This window comes from Pyrus communis, chromosome 3, assembly GCF_963583255.1.
Source record: "Pyrus communis chromosome 3, drPyrComm1.1, whole genome shotgun sequence".
In the NCBI taxonomy this organism is placed as follows: domain Eukaryota; kingdom Viridiplantae; phylum Streptophyta; class Magnoliopsida; order Rosales; family Rosaceae; genus Pyrus; species Pyrus communis.
The window spans coordinates 5,281,783-5,307,259 of NC_084805.1; the positions used below are offsets into that span (position 1 = coordinate 5,281,783).

Sequence of the window (25,477 nt, forward strand, 5' to 3'; positions counted from 1 at the left end):
AAAACTCCTACGCCCCTCTTCCCTCCCGCCGCTGCACCTCTTCCTCCTCCTCATTTTCCTTTCTCTCCGTCAATCTCAGTGCCACACCGCTGTTGCCTTCCAGGTACCAGGTACTCAACTTGTTTTCAATTTTTGCTATAATTAATTAATTTAATTTTTAGGTTAGGGTTTGGCTGCTCTCTGATGATGAACTCATTTTTTGGGGTTTTCTGAAATAGGGTTTTGTGTGGCAACCAACGAACGAGCTCGATCTCATTGATTAGGTAAACATAACTCTTTCTCTCTCCCTCTCCCTCTCTCCCTCTCTCTCTCTCTCTCTCTCTCTCTCTCTCTCTCCCATCGTTATGGGAATTTCAGTTTTGGTGTTTGAATTAATGTTCTAATTTTCAGTTTTGGGGTTTGAATTAATTCTCTAAATTTCAGTTTTGGGGTTTGAATTAAGGTTATTATCATGAGATCCATGAAGCAATTTCAGTTCTTAAGGTTTGATTGGCAACGATGGTGTTGTTTTGTTTGTTGGAGTTTTATTCTTATATGCTATTACCTTAGGATAATTTAAATTAGAAAAGAATGCCCATGTATCTTTGATTTTGAAACCTAACTATATTTTTTGATTTAACTTCTTTTCTTTTCTTTTTTCAAGTTTCCTTACAAGACCAAATAAAGCTCTGTGACTTGTTAGTTGTAATTTTGCATTAGATTGATGTGACTAGTTTTTCTTCACGGAAACACCAGACAAACTTAAATCTTGGAGAAGAGCCTTATAAACCACATGTTATAGCAAAGAGGGCAAACAGCCCCTACATTCCAAGGGGGTGTTAACTGTTAATAGAACCAACCTCTTTAGACTATGACAAAAGCACACAATCACAAACACACACATCATTTTGAAAGGTATATGGTGCAGAGATAAAATCGTTAAGAGAAAATTATAGATGAGAAGAAGAGACTTCAATTGCGTAGCCACATAAATTCTTACATACGAGGACGTGGGAATTTCGATATGATGATATGGTTTCTCATAGCATTTGTTAAGTCAGGAATACATCATTTTATTAATCAGATGTTGTTGTGGCTTCCTCTGCAAAGCTTGTAATTTGTAGGGTAAAACTTTTTATTTTTAGCGTCTGACTAATCTTGTCTACTAGCCTGTGTTTTCTCATGGTATGCAGAAATTTGGCTACTACATTTTCAGTTAGATCACAAAAGCTTTTTGAAATAATTTGAAAGTGCAATGATTATATTTTCTTTTGCAAGTCTAATTAATTAAATTACATGTTAGTTAAAGGTCCAAAAGTCAAACAATTTTTTAAATTTTTGGGGAACCCAAACTTAATCGTTTAATTGACTTGTTTGTTATCCCGTATAATAGATATGCATGGATTTGCAGTTCCATAGAAAACATGCTGCTAACTGGCCTTCTCTCTTTAACCTTGTTCTGGCTTTCTAGTTTCATATATATACTTAAGTTGGCTTCTAGAAATAGATGGGAGAGAAGAGAGAGGAAAAAGAAAATTTGAGAACTAGTGATTGGGTTTTCTTCTTGTGGAATACAAGCACTTTAGCTAAGCTGGACAGTTGTATAGGCTCGTACTTTTTTTCCCAAATTGTTACAAATAAAATATTTAATACCATCTTTTACCGATATATTCTACAAACCAAACAGAGTTTGTCATTCGGGGATTGCAATTCAGTCACTAAACCCACCAAATGCTAGTGAGGAGCACTGTCTACTCTTTAACCGGTGGTTTATTGTCGTGTTTTTGGAATAGGGAGTACAAGAGTATCAGTTATGGGAAGTTTGTTTGAGTTTCACATTTACTCTATCCTTGTTCCTTGATGGAAGATCTAATGAACCCATTATGAAATTTCTAACTGTACTAAGACTTGCGAACTGTTGTGGAGATTTAGATGGCATACCATGCACTATGCAACCCCAACCCTCATGTATCCCAGGGAATTCCATTAACTCACATGGCATTTCCACATAACCCACCAGGTTTACTTCTGCTTGTGAGTTGCAATTGTAGTATCTATTAGGTTTACTATGGTGTATGCCCAATCATATGTTCCTATTACTATGGTGTCTGTTAGGTTTACTACCTTTTTTCTGCTTGCGAGTTGCTTCTGCTTATGTTAGGTTTACTACCTGTTTTTTGCTTGGTTATATTACAATATTATTTGTTCTTGTTTTAATATATATATATATATATATGTATATATACAAATCACTAGTTGGTATCGATGGCAAAGAAGGGAGCATCTTCGTCAAATCCTACTGCTACATGGAATGCCCACAATATATCTATATTTTGTGATGTATGCATCAAGGAGGTTGAGGCCGGACATTGTTCAGGCACTCATTTTGACAAAGAAGGATATGCAAATATTAGAGCTAACTTCAGGCAGAGACAGGGCATGATTATGAAAGAAAGCAACTGAAAAATAAGTGGGATGCACTTAAAAATGAGTAGAAGTTGTGGAAAAAGCTAGTTGGTAAAGAAACTGGCCTAGGGTGCAATTCGAGCAAGGGTACCGTTGATGCCTCTGAGAAGTGGTGGAATAATAAAATTCAGGTTTATGCATTTATCATTTAATATGTATTATGATATCATGCAATATGTATTAACTACTATTCTTTCTTTACTTGTAGATAAACAAAGAATACGGAAAATTGCGAAAAAAAAAAGCATTAGTTCTGAGATGGAGGAAAAGTTAGATAGGATGTTCTCGAACACAATTGCTACCGGTGAACATGCATAGGCACCTTCATCTGGAGTACTACCACCAGAGACAAGAGAGGAATCCATAGGACAGATTGATTTAGATGATGAGGAAGAAAGTGAAACTATGCAGGATCTAAGGCAAGCTACTAGGAAAGGAAAAAAAATAGCGGCTAACCAAGGAGAATTGCAAAAGAAGGTTGATAAGAAAGGAAAAAAAATTGGAGGTGCTGCAAAACTTTGTGGTCAAATTGATCGTCTTGTTGAAGTTTATGAAAGTAGGAGTTCTGCAAACTCATTGATGAGGCCGCTAAATTTAGGCAGTAGTATTGCGGAAGTGATAGCCTCTGTTGCAAAATTGCCTGGTTGTGAGCCATCTAGTAAGTTATGGTTGTTTGCTACATGTTTATTTTGTAGTGCAGAGAAGCGAGAGATGTTTACCACTATGAAAGATCCTGAAGTGCAGCTAACTTGGTTGAAATATACGTTCAACAAAGAACAATAAGGAGCTAAAACTATGAATTAGGACTGTGTGGTTTGTATTTATTGAATGTTGCTTGTACTTTGTGTTTATTGAATGTTGGATTATGATTTCTTATTAAACATTGGATTATTCTTGAATGTCAGATTATGATTTCTTAGTGATCGTTGGATTATGACTTGTGGAATGTTGAATTATGTGTTATGTTACAGGTGTATATTCAATATGAACACCTATGATGATGATGATGTTAAGGATTTGAAGGATGGTCTAATTATATGCGCTGTAGCAAAAACTGTTGAAACATATTATTTAAAATATGTCCACAAAACTCCGTGTATGAATTCTTCCCAAATAGGTAATATTTGGTTGATGGAAGTACTACAAGGACATCATGTGCGATGCTATAGAATGTTTAGGATGAACAAAGATGTCTTTTATAGATTATTCAATGACTTGCAAACTAATTATGGATTGAAAGGTTCAAGGAGAATGAGTGCAATTGAAATATTAGGAATGTTCTTGCATATGTTGGGACATGGTGTGAAAAATAGATTCGCGCAAGAGAGATTTCAACATTCTGGTGAGACTGTTAGTAGATATTTTGGTGCTATGTTGGATATCGTATGTAAAATGGCAATAGATATTATCAAACCTATGGATTCGAAGTTTTGTGGAATTCCCCAAGAAAAAAGGAGATATACAAGATACATGCCTTATTTTAAGGTAAAATTTGACTCGTCTTCTAACTTATTTGCAAACTAGAAGTGTAGGTTGACGGTTTTCTTCTATGTTATTATTTTTAGGATTGTATTGGTGCTATAGATGGAGTACATGTTGAGGCTTCAATACCACCTTCAGATCAAGTTCCATGCATTGGTAGGAAAGAAATACCGACTCAAAATGTTATGGCTGCATGTAATTTTGACATGCAATTCACATTTGCTTATGCCGGATGGGAAGGCACTGCACATGATACAAGGGTTTTTCTATCCGTGCTACGGAATCCAAATTTAAACTTTTCTAAGCCTCCAAATGATAATCTTCATACTTGCTTTGTATTATTATAACATTTTACATACTTGCTTTGTATAATTATTACAATACAAAACAAAATTTTCAATTTTCAGGAAAATATTACTTGGTAGATGCGGGGTACCCACAAATGAGAGGTTATTTGGGACCATATAAAAGTGAAAGATATCATCTCTCGGACTTTCGTAGGGGTGCTAAACCAACGGGTCATAAAGAGGTATTCAACCACATGCATTCTTCTCTTAGAAGCATCATTGAACGAACTTTTGGCGTATGGAAGAAAAGATGGGCAATTTTAAGGGATATGCCTAATTACCCGTTCAATAAGTAAGTGAAGATTGTCATTGCTACAATGACACTTCATAACTACATATGGAGGTATTCTGAACGTGATCGTCATTTTGATGACCCTAGGGACTATTGTGAAGAGAGCGATAGTAGCGATGATGATGATGAAGAATACCAAAATTATGAAGTTGAAGGATCACATGAGATAGAAGCATTAAGAAATTGAATAGCGGCAAGTTTGATGAATGCATCTAATTAGATTACTTTTAAGTACATTAACAATATTGTACTAAGGAATTCTAGCTATTCAGTCTAAAGTATTTCAATTGAAGTAGTTTGTCATACTAATTAATATTTAAGATAAAGTTTATAAATATGTTTCTTTTACAAATAAAGTATATTTAGTAATTCACCTTTATTGGTTAAGAAAATTAAATTAATGGCACATCTAGTATTATACCTTTTTTGGTCATTTTACACAATCACGGTTGTTTTAAATAAAAGTTTACCAAACACTATCATACTGTCTTTTTTTCCAAAAACACTTTTACAAAAAAGTTTACCAAACACTCTGCTGCTTTATTTCACAGCAACTTTTTTTCATAGCACAGCAGAAGCAGCTTTTTTTCAAAGCACAACAATGCCAAACCAGCCCGAAGAGCTGCATAACATCGACAACATGATGGAAGTATGAGGAGTTGGTAGCAAATTAGCATAAGTTGAATAACATAATGTAAAATAATGTATTTCTAAATGGAAATGTCAACATCATTGTGAACTCCACTATAATAATAAAAATGGCATAAGAGTAAATAAAAAAAAAGAGTTTGATCTATTAAAGACTTTTCATACACAAAATGTCATTTTGATTATGAATGAATAGTGCCAAGCCCTTTTCATTAAAACTCCCAAAAAATTATGCCCAAGGAATTTTATGTTTGAAATTGAAAGATTGAGTCACAATCGTTTGATCTTTAGTGAACGGCTAGGATTAGTTGATCTCTATGGTGGATCCTCAAATAAAGAATCCGGAGAGGATCATTAATCGACATAATCAGAAAAGGAAATTACAGGAAAGGGAAATGCAAGAAAAGTAGAAGAAATTAGAGTAAATTTATATCATTTCATTCATAGTCCCTCTACATCATAAAAGAGGTTTGAATACATATAAGGATACTTATCGTTTAAAATGTAGATGAGTCTTATGATATTACCTATATAATGGACCTAATGGATAGCAATAACAATAGGTAGTCCAATTGGTCCTAACAGAAACCCAACAGCCTACAATCGCATCAGTCCAGCTTGAATATTACGAGATAGGGCAAGGGCAGCATTTTCCATCAATGTTGAGAAATTAATAAGAATATTTGTGAAGCTGTAACATCATATAGTTTTTATGTTCATGCGTGACTCTAACCATATGAAATATATGATAAGTTGACCATCAAAACAATGTATTTAGACTCAAGATGAGCAATTTTGGAATTTTCGGAGCAGCTATATATTAAGAAACTGGCTACAATTGTAACAAAGACAAATGTTTCAAAAATTTGCAATCATAAGAAGTTAGATATTGGAGGAAACTAATACTTTATTTGCCTTTTGCTTCTTTTTTTTGGTCATGGAGCTTTTTGGCTAATCCTACTAAAGTTTCTCACAATGATAAAGCCTGATATTAATGAGGAATGAGTTCGAAAAACCAAACACTGAACCAATGTCCAATAAAACGAATTTGAATTAGGCAAACCGAACCAATCTGGTTGATTTGGTGGTTCGGTTTCAATTGCAAGGGTTCAAACACCGAACAGACCCGAACTGATTCTAAAACCAATTAAAACGACGTCGGTTTATGTCTCTTGTCAACCCTAATTCTATTGAGCACTGTAGTGTGAACTTTGCTACAGTGCTGCTCTCAGTCTCTATGACATGGTTTCCTTTTTCTTTGTTTCTTTGTCTACTGGATTAGGTTAGATTATATTTCATAATTTAAATTACAACGGTTGTGAGCTGTAAAAAAATGGTTGGTTTGATCGTGTTGGCATCTTATCTGATCTCGTTTTCTTTTCTGGTTTAACTTTGTTTTCTTTTTTTTTTTTAATTTTTTTTAATTTTTTTTTATAATAATGTTTTCTTGAAGGAAAAATGCAATGGCAGTGTTTAATAAGTTATTGGAATTTTTGTTGATAAAATCCAAATTTATCAAACCCCCGAAGCTCACATCAATTGGATTTTCTAACGTCGGAGTCGCCAATCAGCACCAACCTTGAACAGATAGTCGTAGTCATCACCAGCCCTATATGCCATAGCTGCCCTCCTCCCTCACAAATTACAAATTCGACTTGGTGGTTGGGTTGGTTCTGGTTTTCCAGGTCGAATCCAAATTGGATCGCCAATTTATTCAATTGGAAGAGCGACTCGAACTCGGAGACATGGAACAAAGGGAAGAGGGACTCTGTGAAAAGGGGAAGGACAACGACTTTGTGAGTGTTCTGCTAGGAGTGATAAAATGATGGGCTGAACTGACTTTTCAGCCTGAATTATATTTCTCATCAAATTTTAAATTAAAGTTGCGAGACATTTTCAATGTGATTGAAACAAGGATGGTACACCACGTGTGATTATACTAATGGTGAAATATATGTTCTAAAAAGTTAATAACTTAAAAAATTTAATTTCCCACCACTTATATAAAAACACGTGGTGTACGACACATATTCTTATCACAATGAAAATTTTCTCCAAATTTGCAAACCAAATAATGTGTGACTTCTAAAAAAACAAGCACATTAATCGACACTTAATTAATAGTCCAATCATCTACAACCACATCATTTAGTTAGCAAATTTGGTTTAAAAAATTGGGTATCATAGTCGTCCGAAGGCCGGTACCTGTCCATCACCCGAAGGTGAAGCTGAATAACCTATCCATCACCCGAAGGTGAAGCTGAATCAAATAGCATACATCCACACCGACACTAGCCGTAGCTAATGAAGCTATCCGACACCGCTTTCGGCGGTGAAGTTGGGGGGTATATAATATATCATATTTCACTCCTCCATCATCTGTGTCCTATGGCCATAGACATAATACCCGTGGTGTGCAGATCTACCATATGATAACCCACTAGATAAGCACTAAAAACATGTCTAAAAAATTCATCTTAAATCTCGGAGTTCAAATGCTCAAAGTATCTCATAAAATCATATAACTTTCTACTTCAAACCATCATCATCACCAGGTTTGGTTGACCAAAACCAAAACAACAAATGAGCATTTCTATACAATGTCACTCCATCAAAAGGATGGTAAATACCGATGTCTTTCTTGTAATCGTGATTCCATCCATTCAAAGTTCGGTTCAACAACCATACACTACCTTAAGTCATTAGTTATTGACAAAAAGAGATCCAACTTCACCAATGATGGTCCAATATAGGAACTTTCACATGCAGAACTATCAAAATGTTGAATGGTAAAAATTGCACACAAAAAAAAAAAATCAGAAGTCCTGAAAGTTCAGACTCTAATACATGGTCATTTGTTTTACAACTGCTGTCCGCAGACAGCATATTTTGTTTCAACTAATCTAACCAAAATTCAAGATAAGTAATAATGCTCAAGAACGAGATTACCTAAATGATAGCATATTAATACAATGTCTCATAGCAGGAGGGAAAAAAAAAAACAAAAAAAAAAAACACGCATCACCAGAAAAGCCATCACTTTAACAACACAACTGTCAACTGTTAGTAATTGTCAGACTTTTGAAGAAGGAATTCCTACTTTCTACCAAAGCTGCTGTAGTGAAGCCAATGTTGACCTTTTAAAGCTGTTCAGAAAACCAGACCTACCCGACTTGTCTGACCAGACTACTCTGAACCAGCTTGCCGCCAGTGTCTTAACTTAGAAAACAATTACCCAACTAACCGACAAAGACCAGGAAACCAGTCTGGAGTCGAATAAGTATGCTTACTCTGTTTTTCTTCTTTGAAGAAAACATTATTTTGAGATTGTAAATGCTGTTTTCCAAATAAAGTGTGCCTTATTCCTAGACAAAGAGACATTTCTGCCCTTGATTTTTGTAAAGCTCCTTGATTTTATTTTCAATTTCTTGCAATCAATCATTCTCTTCCGGTGCTGTCATTGTTATTTCATTCAACTTCTTCATCCCAGTGACAAAAAATTATAATAGGGTTGCCATAACATTAGCAACTACAATTTTATAAAAATCATATTAAGATAATGTTATTACTTCACTAGAACAAATTTTTACCTGTACCAAAGGAAGCAAGGCCTGCAATACTGGGGGCGTGGAGTGAAGAGCAAGCCTTAAATACTTCACTGCATTCCTGAAACTGTCATTAAAAATTGTTGTCTGTGAATTCGTGAAATCCTCCCTATCTGTAGATTCTGGCAATCGTATGGGAAGTAACAGAGATTCCAAGCCCTAAATCAGGTATATATCACAATAATGAATAGAACAAAAACATACTTAGGAAGTTAATAAACACCTAAGAAAATACAGAGTGAATGGAAACAGTGATTTGTTAATTTTTAGTAAAAGTAACAGATGTATACTACAAACACGCACACACAATATGTTGAGTAATCGACGCATTCTGGTTACAACCAGTATCTGGTAATTGTAGTCAAGACTAACAGACTAAACAACGCATCTACTATTTTGAACTGTGCTAATTTAAATCAGCTGGAACTAGATTATAAAACTTATACCTTCCCCCTTTATAGCAACTGCATTTACAGAAACTCTTCATCATGAATATGGATGAGAAAAGGGACAATGTTTATATTTCCTTATACAAAGAAAGAAATTCAATGATTGAAAGCCTAACACATAACATCAATTGGGAGAATGCAGGAAACTAGTTACTCACCAAGGGCATCAAAAACGGGAGCATACTGCATTTCACCATCATTTTCATTTTCTGTATCTTCATCAGGGTCCGCATAAAAACTTTGGGTCCCAAAGTTTGGTTGAGAATTTTCTATCTCCATGTCATCAACCCCCATAGATATATCTCTATGTATGCCACCATCAGCACCAATATATGATACTTTATCATTCATTACAGAGGTCTCTGAACCACATTGAATGCCAGTACCAGCCTCGTGAGTATTACCAGCATAACGCCCCTCTGAGTGTGGAAGTAGTTCATTTGATTCCCTAGCAGTGTAAAACTGGTCGGACTCCCTCCATTTCATTTCATTTGGAAGATTGGAATACCAGAGTTGCTGGTATGCCAATCCTACAATCATCATTAACAGTGGTCCATTTCCAAACTCCTTTAATTGCGTGAGACTGGAAAAAAACAAACATGATTGATTAGGTGACGTCTTGCATATCGTATCTCTTAAAAGCCGCCATATTTGCAGCCTAAGTCAGATAAAAAAAAAAGGAAAAGGTAATTCAAAACTAATACGGAAAGTTGAAGACTCATTTCTGCTATCCAACAAGCCAATTTTGTCTTTCGTTTGTTAAAGTTTGTACTTAGCCAAATAAAAGTGGCAGAGAAAGTCCACCTATAACAAATATCAAGGATATAAAAACTGCATGAAAATGAATTACAGGCGTGAGATGCAAAGAGACACAACACAGACATAGGAAAATAAAATTCTAGAAATAGAGCATGAAATAGCAGGGACACAAAAAAAAGTATACATTTCCCTACTTACATAACAAGTTCAAATCCAATCAAATTATTCGAAGGGCTATTTCGCCCTTGATAAAAACACTTCAAATTCAATACCTAAGAACTCAATTAGAACATGACAAGTGGATAAGACCAACTCTAATGGTAGGCTAAAAGCCAAATTACCCCCCAAAATTTTCCCCCAAACCCACTCCAACTCAAGAGGAAATTTTGAGCTAAATGCTAAATGTTAAACCAATGTCAAATTCCCCCCAAAATTTAGCCCAGAAATCGGGGTGGACTCTACCCAATATTTATCGGAATTTAAATTTTTTTAGATTAAAATGTTCATAAAATTAATTTACGATAGTCTACATATAAATTTTTTTTTAAAAATTTAATTTAACAAAAAAAATAGCCTAAGTTTATTCTTTAATAATCCCGGGCTAAAATTTTAGGGTAGAACGGTTGGAGTAGAAAAGCTGTTTTTGGGCTAAAAGCTAAATTTTTCGGGCTAAAAAATTTGACTTTTAGCCCAACCATTGGAGATGGTCTAAATGACGGATTTTTTTCTTCTTTTTTTTATAATTGGGCTTTCAAAGTGTTTTTCGATAAAACTTATAATTATCAGAGTGTTTCTTCTAATTTACTACTATTCAATTTCAAACACCAATTAAAGCCTAGAAAGCTTCAAACTTTAATCTCATTACCCAATACTTGAACCGGTTGTTCGCCGGCGACCTTTCTTTCTGGCTGCCTTCCAACAACACGCTTAGGACTCCACTGGCTTCGACCCAGTTGCGCTGCTTGACGAGCTTCTGCATGAGCTTGGTGAGCCGGGCGCGGTGCTCGGCTCAGGGTCTCGTGGAGCCAACACCGAGGAGATAGGAGGGCTTGCTCAGGGACAAAACAATTCGTTTGAGGAGTTTTTGAACTTGGGGAGGCACTACGGGGTGAGCTTTGCCGTCGTCGTTGGACTTTCTTTTGCGGCTGTTCAGTTTGCTTGGACTGTTTGGAGTGTTTTGGTGCGGTTGTGGTGAGTAGAGTTCGGGTTCCGGTGAGAGAGCGTCGGCCATGGCGGCAACGCCGCAGATTCAGAGATCCAAGTCGCTCAAAAAAAAAAAAAATGAAAACAGAGGATTTAAGTCGGGAGGGTTTTGGGGTTTTCAGAATTGGGCTGCTTGGAGTTTTGTTGGGCTCTTTTGAATAATTAATGCATTTGCTTCATATGCCACTTTGTGGCACCATTGATCTTGGGATTTCACCTGGAGAATGAGAACCACCTCAAAATGAATTTTAAATATTTTTAATTTTCTCCAATACCTTAACACAACTACTAATTAATAAAACACTCATTATTAATTAAATCTTTACGAAACTCTACTAATTAATAAAACACTTATTGTTAACCAAAATATTATAAAATTATCAGTTTAACCCTCTAATTAAAATAGAACATGAATAAGAAATATGAGGTATAAATATAATTTCACACAGCCAAATTTTACTTTTTTTTTTCAAAACTTACATACATGTAATCTTAACATATCTCTAATTAAAAATTAAACAAATTAAAAAAAAAATTCCACTCTCACATTCTCTATCACTCTCTTCCTCTCTCCTATTTCAAAAACAAAAATAAAAAATTTTCTCACACACTTTGCCCATATGCTAGTATGTACAAACAGAACTGAAATCGAACCAAACCATCAAAACTGAACCGAAACAAAGCGAAAGAAAAACCGAATTGAACTGAATAGTAACTTTCGTTCGATTTTCAATTTCGGTAAAATAACAAACTGAAAGGAACTGAACCCACCCTACGTTAATGGGACATAGATGTTTGATAAAGAATTCAATAGTGGGTGGATTGGAAATTTGGAAGCCATTAATGCCTGAGGGTGCATGAATGCCTCACATTTGCAGTAAATATTCATTTAGCCATTACGTTCTACATAAAGACCTTTATATCCTCAAAAGTAGAAACTTTTTTAGGCGTCTTGTAGGGCCATCTCCAACCGAGGGTTGGCCAGAGGGCTCGTTTCAACCCTCTGGCCCTCTAAGATATTAATATTTTAATGAACAGTACAGGGCCATATTTGCCTCCGTCTCCAACTGAGGGCCATAGGGCTTGTGTTAGCCTTGTCACAAAAAACTGTTTCCAACCAAGGGTCAAAGGGCCAAACATAATTTATTATTTAAAAACTAAAATTTAAATTCAAATCCAACAGCTAAGTGACATCAGCTAGCCGTTGGTAGATGACATCATGCTGACATCAGCTAGCCGTTGGATTTGAATTTTTTTTTTTTTGCTATAAATAAGGTGGATATTGAGTTATAATTCACACAATTTTGAATTCAATCTCTTTCAATTCAAGTTTGCAATGAATTCCAACTTTAGATCCTCTTCGGATTCCAACTAGGGTCCTCATCCAATTCCAAATTGGAAGCAAAATGGGCGCAAATGAGACGAGAAGATGAGGAGTCTAATGAAGAAGTTCAAGTAAGGCGCAACAAACAAAACAAAGCAGCAGCCATGGCTGCAGCCATGGTGTGTTAGCCAACTGAGGAACAACCTCAATGGGGTGGCTCTGTCGCTGGTCGCTCTTACAAACCACGAAACAAAGCGATGACGCATGGCAATCTGATGAACAACTACTTCAAGCCCAACTCGGTGTACACATAAGAGGATTTCAGACATCGCTTCCGGATGAGGCGTCATGTCTTTGAGCGTTTACTTCATAATGTTTAGCAAGTCAATTCATACTTTCCACAGAAGCGGGACAGAGCAGGCCTCCCTAGTTTCTCACCTCATCAGAAGGTTATTGTTGCACTCCGAATGAAGGCCTATGACTCCCCAGCTGATTCGGTGGATGAAACCCATGGTATGTCTGAGTCTACATGCCTTGATACTCTTGAACAATTATGTGACACAATTGTTCAGATTTATAAAGACGAGCACCTCCGTGAGCCAAATCAAGAAGATTTGAATCGGCTCATTCGCAAAGCTAAAGACCGTGGGTTTCCAAGCATGATAGGGTCATTAGATTGCATGCATTGGGATTGGAAAAACTGTCTTACCGGATGGCAATGAGGCTTTAGTGGAAGGTTGAGAAAGCTAATTGTTGTGTTAGAGGCGGTTGCCTCATATGACATGTGGATCTGGCATGCTTTCTTTGGAGTCCCTAGATCCCAAAATGACATTACAGTTCTTGGGCGTTCACCCCTCTTCAACAACTCGACGGAAGGTAAAGCACCTCAACTTGCATCAACAGCCGTCAATGCAATATGGGGTATTACTTGGCAGATGGAATCTACCCAAGATGGGCGATACTTGTCCAAGCAATTCCAAACCCTAGGAATGACGCAGAAAAGTTGTTTACCATACACCAAAAGGCATACCGCAAAGATGTTGAAAGAGCTTTCGGTATTCTACAAGCACAGTGGAAGATCATCAGCGAATCGGCAAGAGGGTGGAGTCGAGAAAATTTGGACTCCATCATGATGTCTTGCATCATATTACACAATATGATAGTGGAGGATGAGCGAGATGGGTATATTGATGGAGAGTCCGATGACGACCAAGAAGATCCAAATAGGTCAAAAAGCGCTCGTGCAAAAATATATGATGGGGCTAATTTGCCTTTCAATCTAAGAACTTGTAGTATCTCTATAAATGAGTACATGAGGCACTATAGAATGATACGTTCTCGTGCCACAAACAAGTACCTACAATAGGATCGTGTTGCACATCTTTGGGCCAAAAGAAGCATGAAGTAGGCGTTTAAGTTTTATGTTGTTAAATGTTTTTTAAAATGTTGCTTAAGTTTCATGTTGTTAAATGTTTTTTTTTATGTTGTATAATTTGTATGTTGGTTAATGTTATTTAATGTTGTTTCATATTGTTTAATGATGTTTCATGTTACTTAATTTAATTTAATGTTGTATAATGGCTTAGGAAGTTATAGGAAAAAAAATATAATTTAAAAAAAATATGAAACAAATTTTGTGAAATAGAAGTTATAGGAAAAAAAAAAATTTAAATAAAATGAAATAAATTTTGTGAAATAGAAGTTATAGGAAAAAATGGAATTTAAAAAAAATATGAAACAAATTTTGTAAAATAAAAGTCATAGGAAAAAAATAGAATTTAAAAATAAAAAAAGAATTTATAGGAAAAATTTTGTACAATAAAAAATAATAATAAAACTGCATAAAAAAAAAATTTTAATGCAACAGCTAGCTGACGTTAGCTAGCCGTTGCATTTGAATTTTAGCTTAAGCATTCATGTCGGTTATAACCGATAGGCTTAATGTTTTTTTTGGCCAGCCCCGGGCTGGTTGGCTGGTTGCATGCATCCAGCCCTCCAGCCCTTTGGCCCTTTCAAATTCCGTGGAACCCTCTCAAATTCCATGAGCCCTCTGGCTCTGGCTTAACCCTCGGTTGGAGACGGTTTTCAGGCTATTTTCGACCCTCTGGCCCTTTACACCATTCGGTTGGAGATGGCCTAACTCGTTGGTTGCAGTTCCTGAGACACACACGTACTTTAGTGGCAAGTTTCAATTTTTACATTGTTCCTTCATGTTTCTTTTGCAACTAATTTGAGCTATACTTATTGTCTTGCATATGTGAATTAATTTGGTAGTAACTTAGATTAATGCTTTCTTATTTTTCCGTATAGTCCTCAAATTCAAATAAAAAGTGCATATTGCTTCATTGGATGGGTTCTGGAGAAGTGAATGGTGAAGGTTGGTGGTCGTAAGTGATCTGAACGCTTTTGTTCGTTTTGTGCCAATTGGACCACTTGCAATGAGGGTGTGGGTGGATGTTGTTAAAAAGCATCCGACTCACTTGTTCGTTTTGTGCCAATTACACCCACATAAAATACATGCGGTCAACTGTTTACAATCCTTTTTACCCACTATTGAATTTACTGCTCTATCTCTTTTTGGTTTCAGTTTATATTGTGAAATTGAATGTTGCATACATATTAACAGGTAATGAAATATATATCTATATAGATGGATAAGGGCTGGATACATATTAATAGGTAATTAGAGATACATGCCCTTTAGGGAAGGAATTTCCATTTTATTCAAAACATGGGGATTAGTTGTGGGATTCACTTCACACCGTATTTTAACGATCTAAACCGTCTATTTTGTATATCTCGATTCATAGATCATCCTTGCAAAAATTCAATTCAATCTGAAACTATTTGTCTATTTAATTATCACGATGAAATTTCAATGTTTTCTTAGAATAAAATGCTCGTCGATTTCTTTATACTCAATTAGATGCCTCAAATATTTCCGATTTGGTTAATATTTTGCAAGGTTGATCTACAAGGTGCAACTTACAAAATAGATGATTTAGATGGTTAAAGTTCGATGTGGTGTTGGCCTTAAAAGCCTCCATGAGATATAAAGGTTGCTTCTACATCATAGTTATTTTGTGTCATTTCATGTCAAGTTAACGAGTCGTGCAAGAAATTACTAGGTATATATCTATGGATTTAATTTCGGACAAATCAGACAGAATACCATATAAGCATTGCCATTATTGTATGCACGCATAAAATACTACATTACTTTCATATAAACAAGGTACTCTTTTCTTAAGTAGAACAATCACATATGAACTCCAGAGAAAAAAAAAAACACAGACTCAATTGTTTGGCAACGGTAACTATGCTAAACGGCGTCGAAAGCAACGGCAATAATTTAGGGCAACTTCATACTGAGTACATAACGGCAGCAGCAGCAGTTCCGTTATTGCATACAAATACAAGAAACTAATATAGTCAACGAGGCACGTACTTTTGTAACCAGCCATTTATGTTGAAGAATATATAAGAAATGTAAACCCTGCACAACAAGAAGAAAATTGGTGTACGAAATTAAGACTATGAAATCAGTTATGGATTGATCAACTCGACGACACTTACATTAAATTCTTGGGCTAGCAGAGAGATAAGCGTAAACGATCGCCAATATAATAAACAACGCCACAATCTGCATTCAGAATGTAGACTAATCAGTATGTGTATTCTGCAATGATTCTAGTTTTCTGAGTTTTTTTTTTTTTTTTTTCCATCTAAGATGAAACTCACCAGAGTTGAATTTTGTTCGTTGTTGATGATGTAAGATTTCCTGGTGTGGTCCATAGATACTTGTCAGATAATCAGTAAATAACTAAATATGAATGCTCAATATTCAGGAAGAAGAGCTAGAAACTATGAAATGCATACCTTTTGCTCAAAGCTCCAGAGTCTCTACATAATTTCTGTACCGCTTCCACTCTGCTCAATGTTTTTGTGGCATGAGGATCATTCTTGTCAACCTGCAGCCAATATTAAATCTTTAATGAATCTGATTGGTTTATAAAACCATAGATAAATCCATACTGGGAAAACTAGACAAATTGGCGCATCCAAAAGAGTTTATTCTAAAAGTGCAAATAGTCAGTTTAGGCGGGCTAGAAGTCTACTCATATTTACCCAATTTATAGAGTTGATAGGAATACACACACACACACACACACAAACTACGGATAATGTTCCCCTGCCAGACTTCTGTTGCTACTTGCTAGAGAGAGTTTATATTGTCAGACCTGATATGGACAAGACATTCAGCCAACCAGATCAATGGTCCAGATTCATAGTCTACACAAGATAGTCTGACAAGAGAACATTTCCAATAAAATACATTCATATCATAATTCCTAGGCCTGCTTGGGTTAAAAATTATTTACTGTGTTTGCTTGACTTTTAATTCAGGTTAAAGATGAGTGCTGTCATTGGCACTCCAAAAAACTCATTGGGCAGTCCTCATACTTGTATTTTTCTTTCTAAATAAAGAAAGCTTGGAGTGCACAATGACATTTTTCGAGTGCCAATAACAGTACCCCTAAAGATATATGTATAAAGATGTTTACTCAACTTATCAAATTCCCAGGTCGTCCACAACTCGCCAAATCTGGGTTGGTTGGGTTCATCAAACCCAACTCTCACCTAAGTTTAGTATGCAGTAAAGCTATCTTGCTACGAGATAATACATATCTAGTTTCGTGAAGCATCTTACCTTGGACTTTATAACGGAAGCAAAATCAAAGAAAGCACCATAGACATCATCCATTGATTTTGTTCGGTCAATAACTTTTGCTGTAAGACCTAGAAAATACAGCAAAGAATTGAATACTTTCAGTAAAGAGTTATGACAAATCATGTGACCAAAACCACACAACATGACAAGTATTCTATCCAAACCATCGCAAACCCCAATAGAATGAGAGAGGAATTCAAATAATTAACCAGTAGTGCATGAAGGGTTCAGAGGTGGAAGGCAATAATCAACCAGTAGTCGCAGTACTTTCATTTTTCTAACAAATAATTTTTATCATGATGTGATTTCATAGAGCATTTCCCTAGTAAATATATAAAAGTACTTGTAGTTACTAAAATGTGCTAGTCTATAGAGTAGTCTCCAACAGCGCAAGCTTCCAAAATCTCAGATAAAATCACTATACTAAGAAAACAATGTTGCTAGGATTTGTGGAATTCTTATAGAAGTATCTACCAAATGACCATCTCACGGCACATGCATACCACCGTTTTTGACAAAGCTATTCTTTATTAAATACAAGATGCAATTATTTTTGTTTTGATTATATCAAAATGTGTCAGTTATAACTGAAAGGAATACCGTGTTCATAGATTAAAATCTTACCTCTCCTCATTTTGACTACACCTCTGAAGACCTCAATGTTGTTGTAGCACAATGCTAGGGTGCCAATTGCCATGATCTAGTAAAGGCAGCACAAATCAAATGAGATTACATGAAGATGATCTTGATTGAATAATTAAACAGCAGACTATGAAGTCACAAAACGTTATATTGAATTTTGCTGAAAGGGAAAGAGAAACGCAATCTGAAGAGTTCCTGATCAAATGAACAGTTCCAATGGGAATTCCAAAGGTTTGAAAATAAAAACAATCCAGATCTAGACCACCAAGGAGGAAACAAAAGCACATCCAGAAATACTGTTGAGCCAAGACATTTTGGAAGCACTTGGATCAATTTCATTCCACTGGTCCAACTTCCAATCAAGTTTCAAGTCAAAAGGATCTCTTATGACTTGTACATGGGACAAGAGGGTCATTTTGGAAGCAACTAATCAATCCTGATGGTCTAACAGTGTAAACTTCTCTTATGGGAATGAATATCAAGATTACACCATAATACATTTGAAAATACTGTTAAAATCACTCAATTCATCCTAATAATGTTTTTATTTGTTCTATAAATCTGTAACATACACATGTCAGATTATGACACACACCACAAAAGACTAACTTTTGTGATAAAGGTGAGGAATAATCTACCTGAGGGATGGCACAAAACTTGAATATAGCAGGATCTCTTAATGCAGCCATGTACTTCAAGCAATCTTCCATATGTATCAAAGCATTAGTTACCATGTCGTTCAAGCATTGCACTGCCTTCTCTGAGTTTTTCTCATATTTCAAGTCCTGTGTTGCAATATCAAAAAATTTTATTCAGACAAAAATTCCAACTGTGTGGTGATGCATAAATCCTTACATCACCACCCCACTTCCATAGGTTTCCACTAGACTAGAAAGAAAATAAGTGACTAAAAAGGTGAACTGGTAGGAATAGCATAGGAAGCTGTTACAATTATACAAGTAAAGAAGAAGCACCTCAAGTTTATCGACATATTTACTCCAGATTTGACGTGGCCAAAACATGCGTGACTTTGGTATCTCATTAATATCCTCCAAATAATCCCGAATGATGTTTGTCTTCTGTTGTTTATCAGATCCAGACATTGTAGAATCAGAATCAAGCCATGAATAACATTTGATACTGAGAACAGATAGCATTTCTAGCTTTAATATTATTGTTAAACCTGAAGAAATAAGCCCATCGAATTTGAAAGAGAGTCTGAGGCCAAATCTTCCTTTCCAGAAGCATGGAAGAGCTTGGACAAACCTAAACCAACAAGTCCTGCCACATAGTGGCAGTATTCATCGTAGTCATCAATGGTTTCTACCTGCAAGATGAGGCAAAATACATCCAAGTCGCATAAGAAATACATCTCTCCTTTCTGCACGTAGTGCAAAACGTACACTGATAATAAGACTTGGAATATTGTAAATGGAAATCATCCAATGAAGAATAATTCAAATTTTATTTATGCTTAACAACTTCGTTGCAGAATCTGATTTCCCATAGTGTAAAAACATTAAGTAAGCTAATGTGCCTGCTTATATGCACAAATTATGGTCCGTAGACACTTATAAATTGTGGAAACCAGTTGACTGCAGAACATCTTTTTTTCTATAGTTTTAAGCTTTTAACTTTTAAATTACTTAAGAAAATCCTAGTTTAAAACAGATGCCAAAATTCTTTCTATGGTTGATGTACTTTTAGTCTTTATTTTCTTTCAATTAGCATTCAAAATAACTACACATCCACAAACATCCATAATAGCATTTACAGATCAAAATGATTATATACATATTTGTGAATATGTGAAAAAATTGGAATATATTTCACAACTATCATAAATATATGTCAATAAACAATGCAAACAATGTCAGAAAGGTTTTGAAAGGAGTTTATTTTAATTGAAGCATGAGAAACATGAAACAATAGAGCATATCCACTCTTTCTTCCTACAACATATATCATGCATCACAAACCTCCTTCAAGATAAAATTTTTCATTCCTGCACCCATTCTTTTGGTAATATCCTCAATTGCCTCCTGATAACTGCAAGATTACAACCAATCGCTTATCTAAATATTGTACAATGAAACTTCCAATCATATATGAATATTCCATAAAAGAAAAGAAGTGTATGCAGAGAGTCGTTACAACATGAAGATGAAGAATGTTTTAAAGAAACAATTCCAACAAGCCAACCGCAAAGCATGCACTCATTGAAAAGAACAAGAATTAACATAATTTTCCAAGGGCAAAACTTACTCCAAGAACCTGGATTATCCAACAGTCAGTTGGGTTGGACATCACCACTCATTTTAGGTGTTTTAATTAAAAAAATATATGAAGCACCAGAATTACCCAGTTATCAATCATGTACTACATGATTGACATATTAGAAAAAGACACTGCCCTAAATGATCAGATGTCTTATGCTAAGTAATTTGGTCAAAGTTTTCATGCATATAGCCAAAATGTTGGGGAAATTTTTGTCCCATGCACTTTCTCTTATAATCACCAAGAACACTAGGATGTGGAGCTATCATTATTAACAGAAGCGCAGACGCATTACTTAGTTGAATTTCTTGGGAAACTCTCCAGACATCATAAAGGAAGGACAAGGATTTTGTGCTGGAACATGCAAGAGAATTCAGTCAATATCAACGTCATGAAATCCATAGAGTAGAACAAATTTCAAGAATCCTATGTAAGAATCTTCAATAGAATGGGAAAATTGATGCTTATATCTGTTGAAAGTGTTTAAAGCTCGACGTCTGAAATCAGTTTTTACATTCACTAGATAAATATAATTCATGACTAGGATTTGTATGTGTGTGTGGGGTAAGTCTCTGCATATGTTCCTGCGGGTGTGTTAGCACTTAGCAGTAACTGGTATGAACCATCAAATTCATCAACCATGCTTATCACCTATGAATTGTTTATAAGCTACATGTAATAACTGAGTGGCGTTCCTTTTGGATGAACCCTCATAACAGTAACAAGTATGAAATGACTAAGAGAAAGAACCAAAAACTAGATTTCCAATCAGTCCATTGATAGAGAAGCTGCACCATAAATTATTATGAATGAACAGAAAAGATCTTTCAAATAATTGAGCAATGAAATATACAAGGATAAGAAATTACCCTTTCCCGAGTTCCAAAAAAGCAGTTGAAACATGATGGAACTCGTCCATGAGAACTTTGTAGTTATTTGTACCACCTAAAGACAAGGACGAAGGTAATTGAGCAAGCAGACAAGTCTCATCAACATAGTAACGTGAGAGTGTGCATGTATTATACCTACCAAGGATCAACAACAAACATACCCTTTCCCTATGTTCATCTTTATTATTATATATATGTATGTATGAATCATTTTTTATAACAAGAACATGAGACACGTTTTATAATGCATTGAATGTCAACTGGCAACGACAGCATCGAAAGAATAGCCTTTCGTAAGAGGCAAGTAAAGAAATTAGTCTGATTTTTTCTGGTTACTGTTCGAACTATTGCCATAAAGTCAAGCAGATCACAAATTTTATAAGGTTCACAATACTATGATGAGGGTGTAGACTAATATGAGTGTGAGCATCTCCAAGAGATGCTGTAAACAATCAAGATGTTGTAAAACAACCAAAACTCTGTTTTAAAAAGCCAAACTCAAAAAATTCATCTCCAAGAGATGCTGTAAAAGAGTCTATTATAGCAAAATGAACGGTCACACTTTAAATTTATAGCGCAACTATTCACTTGCTAAATATTAAAAATAATAAAACTCAAGGGTGGACCCTTGAGCAAGGAGAAAAGGAAGAGAGAGAAGGTTGTTTTAGAAAATGGGTGGGTTGGGTTTGAAACGTTAACAATAAAATATTCAAAGTTTGTTACTAGAGAGTGTTGTTGGAGTTGAAAAGTTAAACTGAATAGCTAAAATACTTTTTTGACCCTGTTCACTTGCTAGTTTAAAAAAAAAATTAGAGTTTCTCCTGGAGATGCTACAAGTTACTAAGAATTTCTCGATGGCATATCTATATGCATATGCACTCCTATATTCATTTCTACGTATATAAGTATAAGCTAATAAACTCTTATTACAACCCCATTCTTGGCTGTTACTTATTATATCAAATATGGGTATTCTAGTGCAATAATTTGCATTTTATTAGGACCCCTGTGCATGTTAACCCTCCAAATGATCAAAGGGCTGAATATCAAGTCCTTGATAAGATAAAATTCCACAAATGCGCTATGTTATATATAGATAATTAAATATATACATGTATATGTGCTCTGTGTGTGTGTGTGTGTGTATGGAATTTATTAAAACAGGATATTGGCAGCACAATAAGTTATATATCTTAATCTCTTCCGTAGGATACAGGACAACAGCAAACATTCAGAATGTAGTTTTGGAATGCTAAACCACTCACATGCAAAATGCCACTCGGGATGATATATGTGCTCATGAAATGCTAACAAGATAGGGACTTTGACGTCCGTTGCAATGCTTGTATCATCCTCTGTACATGTCCACCAGAACAAATTATATCAATGAAACGGTGAGTTAATAAATTAGCATCATAAGTGCCACACTGAAGAAAAAGTTAGATTACAATATTGTGTCACTTGTAACAATCACGCAGGTAATCCACAGGAACAAGACTACAAGAGGCATGTACAATTGATGGGAAAGTAAATAGGAAGACAAGAACTAAAGATAATAGAAACACACCGACAGTGTCTAGAGCTCTAAGAACCAGATAAAATATACAGATCTGCAAAACCGCAAAAAGTCAAACATTAGAAAATCTCAACAAAACGAACAAAAGATGGAAAGTCAACGAAAAAAAAGGCCTCCCTTTTTTTCTCGTAAGCAATAAAACTCTTATGTGAACCATTATCATCATCCTTCAGTAAAAATCGAGAATAAGAACACTAATAAAATTTTCAATTCTACTAAGAACAATATATCTAATCAACAGTCAAGGCCATAACCAAGAAAATTCCTCAAAACCCAGAAATCACCACTTGGAAAAACAAAAAACAAAAATAAAATCAGATACAGAAACTAACACTTCCGTACATATACATATATATATATATGCATATATGTGTATATAATATTATATTAACTTACAGCGTTGCGGAGCTCTGTACCGAGCTGTTGAATAACGAGAGCGAAACTACGAGAGACCTTCTGGAGCATGGTGTAGCAGAAAGCCCAATGGGGCTCTGCCGGGATCTGCTTCTCGACGTGCCTCGATGCAATTTTGAGCTTCAGAAGCGGGTAAATGTCGTCGGGGTGTTTGATCATGGTCGACAAGGCACCCATTTTTCGATCTGGACACGAGACCAAAACCCAAATCACAGAATTTGGAATCCGACGAAGAGAGGTTGGATTTGGAAGGTGGGAATTTTAATTCGATGATATTTTCGGAAGTGTGTTTTTGTAGTTGTAAGGGTCTGGTGACAGGAGGCTTGGTCCAAGCTGGCGTCCTTAACTTTTAGAAGTTCTTAAAGAAATAGGATTTGGAGCCAAAAGCGGGTCGGTCACTCCGTGTGTCACCGTCTTATTAATTTTCTTGTTTGTTTTTACTTGCAGCTCACTCCGTGTGTCGCCGTCTTATTCTTTTTCTTGTTTGTTTCTACTTGTATTATTTATTATTTTTCTTTTTCTTTTCTTTGAAAGCTTGTGCTGTAAAAACAAAGAGACAACTTTCTACTCTAAAAAATTTGCATCGTCTCTCAAAATATTTCTTAAGAATATAACTTGAAATTTTTTTTTTTTAACTCAAAAACTTATTTAGTATAAAATTTAAAATTATTTTAAATTTAAATTGAAAAAAAAAATTCACAGAGATGTGGTCGTATAAGGGTTATAAAGAGAAGATATGAGAAAAGAAACACTAAAAGAGAAAATCGGAAAGAGAGAGATGAGGAGAGAGAAAGAAGAAAAAAGAGAGAGAGTGAGAGAGGAGGAGATGGAAAAAAAATGGGCTTTAAGTTTAAAATTTTTTGAAACTCACTTGTGGTAATTTAGAAAATCAATTATTTTCTTAAGTTAATATTGAGTTCAGTTTTTAAAAATAATCTTACCAAACAAGTTTTTAAGATCTAAAACTTAAAAATTAAAAAAATTGAATTCAAGTAAAGTATCAAGCAATCCATTGTTATCTAAAAAGAAAAAACAAACTGTCTGTTTGGTATTCTACTCAAAAGAATTTATCCTTTTCTAAAATTTTCTTAAGACTATTTCTTGAGAACAACTTTTAATAAGATTCAAAAACTTATTTCATATAAAATTGTAAGATTATCTTTCAAAGTATTCACAATTAAAAATTAAAATCAACTCCTGGTGGAGCTGGAGATAAAAAAAGGATGGTGGATGGGAGAGAGAAGAGAGAGGAGACAGGAGAGCGGGAGAGAGATAAAAAAGTGATGAGGGATAGGATAAGAGAGAGAAAGTGGAGAGTGAATTGATTTGAAAATTTTACAAACTGACATTTTGTGTTTCTAATTTATAAGCTATTTTTTCAAGTTGGCTTGAGTTTAATTTCTGAAAAACAGTTTTGTCAAATAATAATTTTTAACTTGAATCTGAGTTAAAAAATTGAATTCAAGTTCAATACTAAATAGATTCTTAGTTTTCACATATTTATACTTTCTACGCATTTTTCTTACTTTTTCCACACATCTTTTATTCTTTATTATTAAATCGAATGAACTGGAAATTATTAAAGAACAAAAATTGACAGAAAATGTGTATAAAGTAAAAAAATAAGTGGGAAAAGCATTATTCTTAATTTTTTATAGAATTTAGGTATAGAAGGTGAGGTCATTTCAAACATGCCAAACACGAAATGCAGGTTATTATTTAGGGCTCACCCGTTTCATTAGGTATTTTATTTTCTAATTCCTTAAGTCACTTTCCACGTAACCATCAAATTTGATTTGTTTATATTTTTAGGTTCGGTTTTGTCAATGTTCAGTCATATTTGTACAACTCTTATCATATTTGTTTACAGCAAATAAAGGATTGTTTATTTTTCAGTGTCTTAATTGTTTCGTCTTTTGATTTTTTTTTTTTAACAAATGATATTATTTAATAAATAGTTGAATAATACTTGTATTTCTCTTCGAGCAAATGAGCTCATACCTCAAAAAAGGAATGTAAGCATTATTTTTTAGTGATTCTATTTGGTGTATGTGTTGATTTTGCGATTGTTCAATTTTCTACAGTTAAAAAAAGTTTTTCTATTTTTAATGAAGTAACGCATAGGCTAGACAACAAGCACAAACACTCGAAACGAATAACCTTCTGTATTTTACCCTTTCTTCCTCATATTACGCAAATTGTTATCATTGATACCTAAGAAATTATTGAGTATGTGGAAATATGGTAAAATATTAAAAATAATATAAATTTTGTAAGCCACACATAGAGCGTGTAATTATAAAGAAAACTGATAGAGAGACCAAACATTTAAAGTATTTTTTGTAGACCACATAATGTGGTGATTAATGATTGAATTTTTTTTTAATGATTT

General features: G+C 34.8%; 1 protein-coding gene and 1 pseudogene across 1 annotated transcript; one reads left to right on the plus strand and one right to left on the minus strand.

Moving 5' to 3' along the window:
• Positions 1-2,244: 2,244 nt before the first annotated feature.
• LOC137727851 (L10-interacting MYB domain-containing protein-like) lies at positions 2,245-3,228 on the plus strand (annotated as a pseudogene).
• Positions 3,229-15,689: 12,461 nt separating this feature from the next.
• Positions 15,690-23,452, minus strand: LOC137728750 (squalene synthase 2-like). The gene is made up of 14 exons (XM_068467507.1): positions 23,068-23,452; positions 22,663-22,705; positions 22,361-22,450; positions 21,075-21,150; positions 19,908-19,977; positions 19,112-19,255; positions 18,903-19,007; positions 18,567-18,713; positions 17,911-17,986; positions 17,266-17,354; positions 16,434-16,525; positions 16,296-16,335; positions 16,131-16,197; positions 15,690-16,050 (listed from the first exon to the last, which is right to left on the minus strand). Exons 1-13 carry the CDS (start codon positions 23,260-23,262, stop codon positions 16,132-16,134), a joined length of 1,233 nt encoding a protein of 410 aa, XP_068323608.1. The 5' UTR covers positions 23,263-23,452; the 3' UTR covers positions 15,690-16,050; position 16,131.
• Between the last annotated feature and the right edge of the window lie 2,025 nt (positions 23,453-25,477).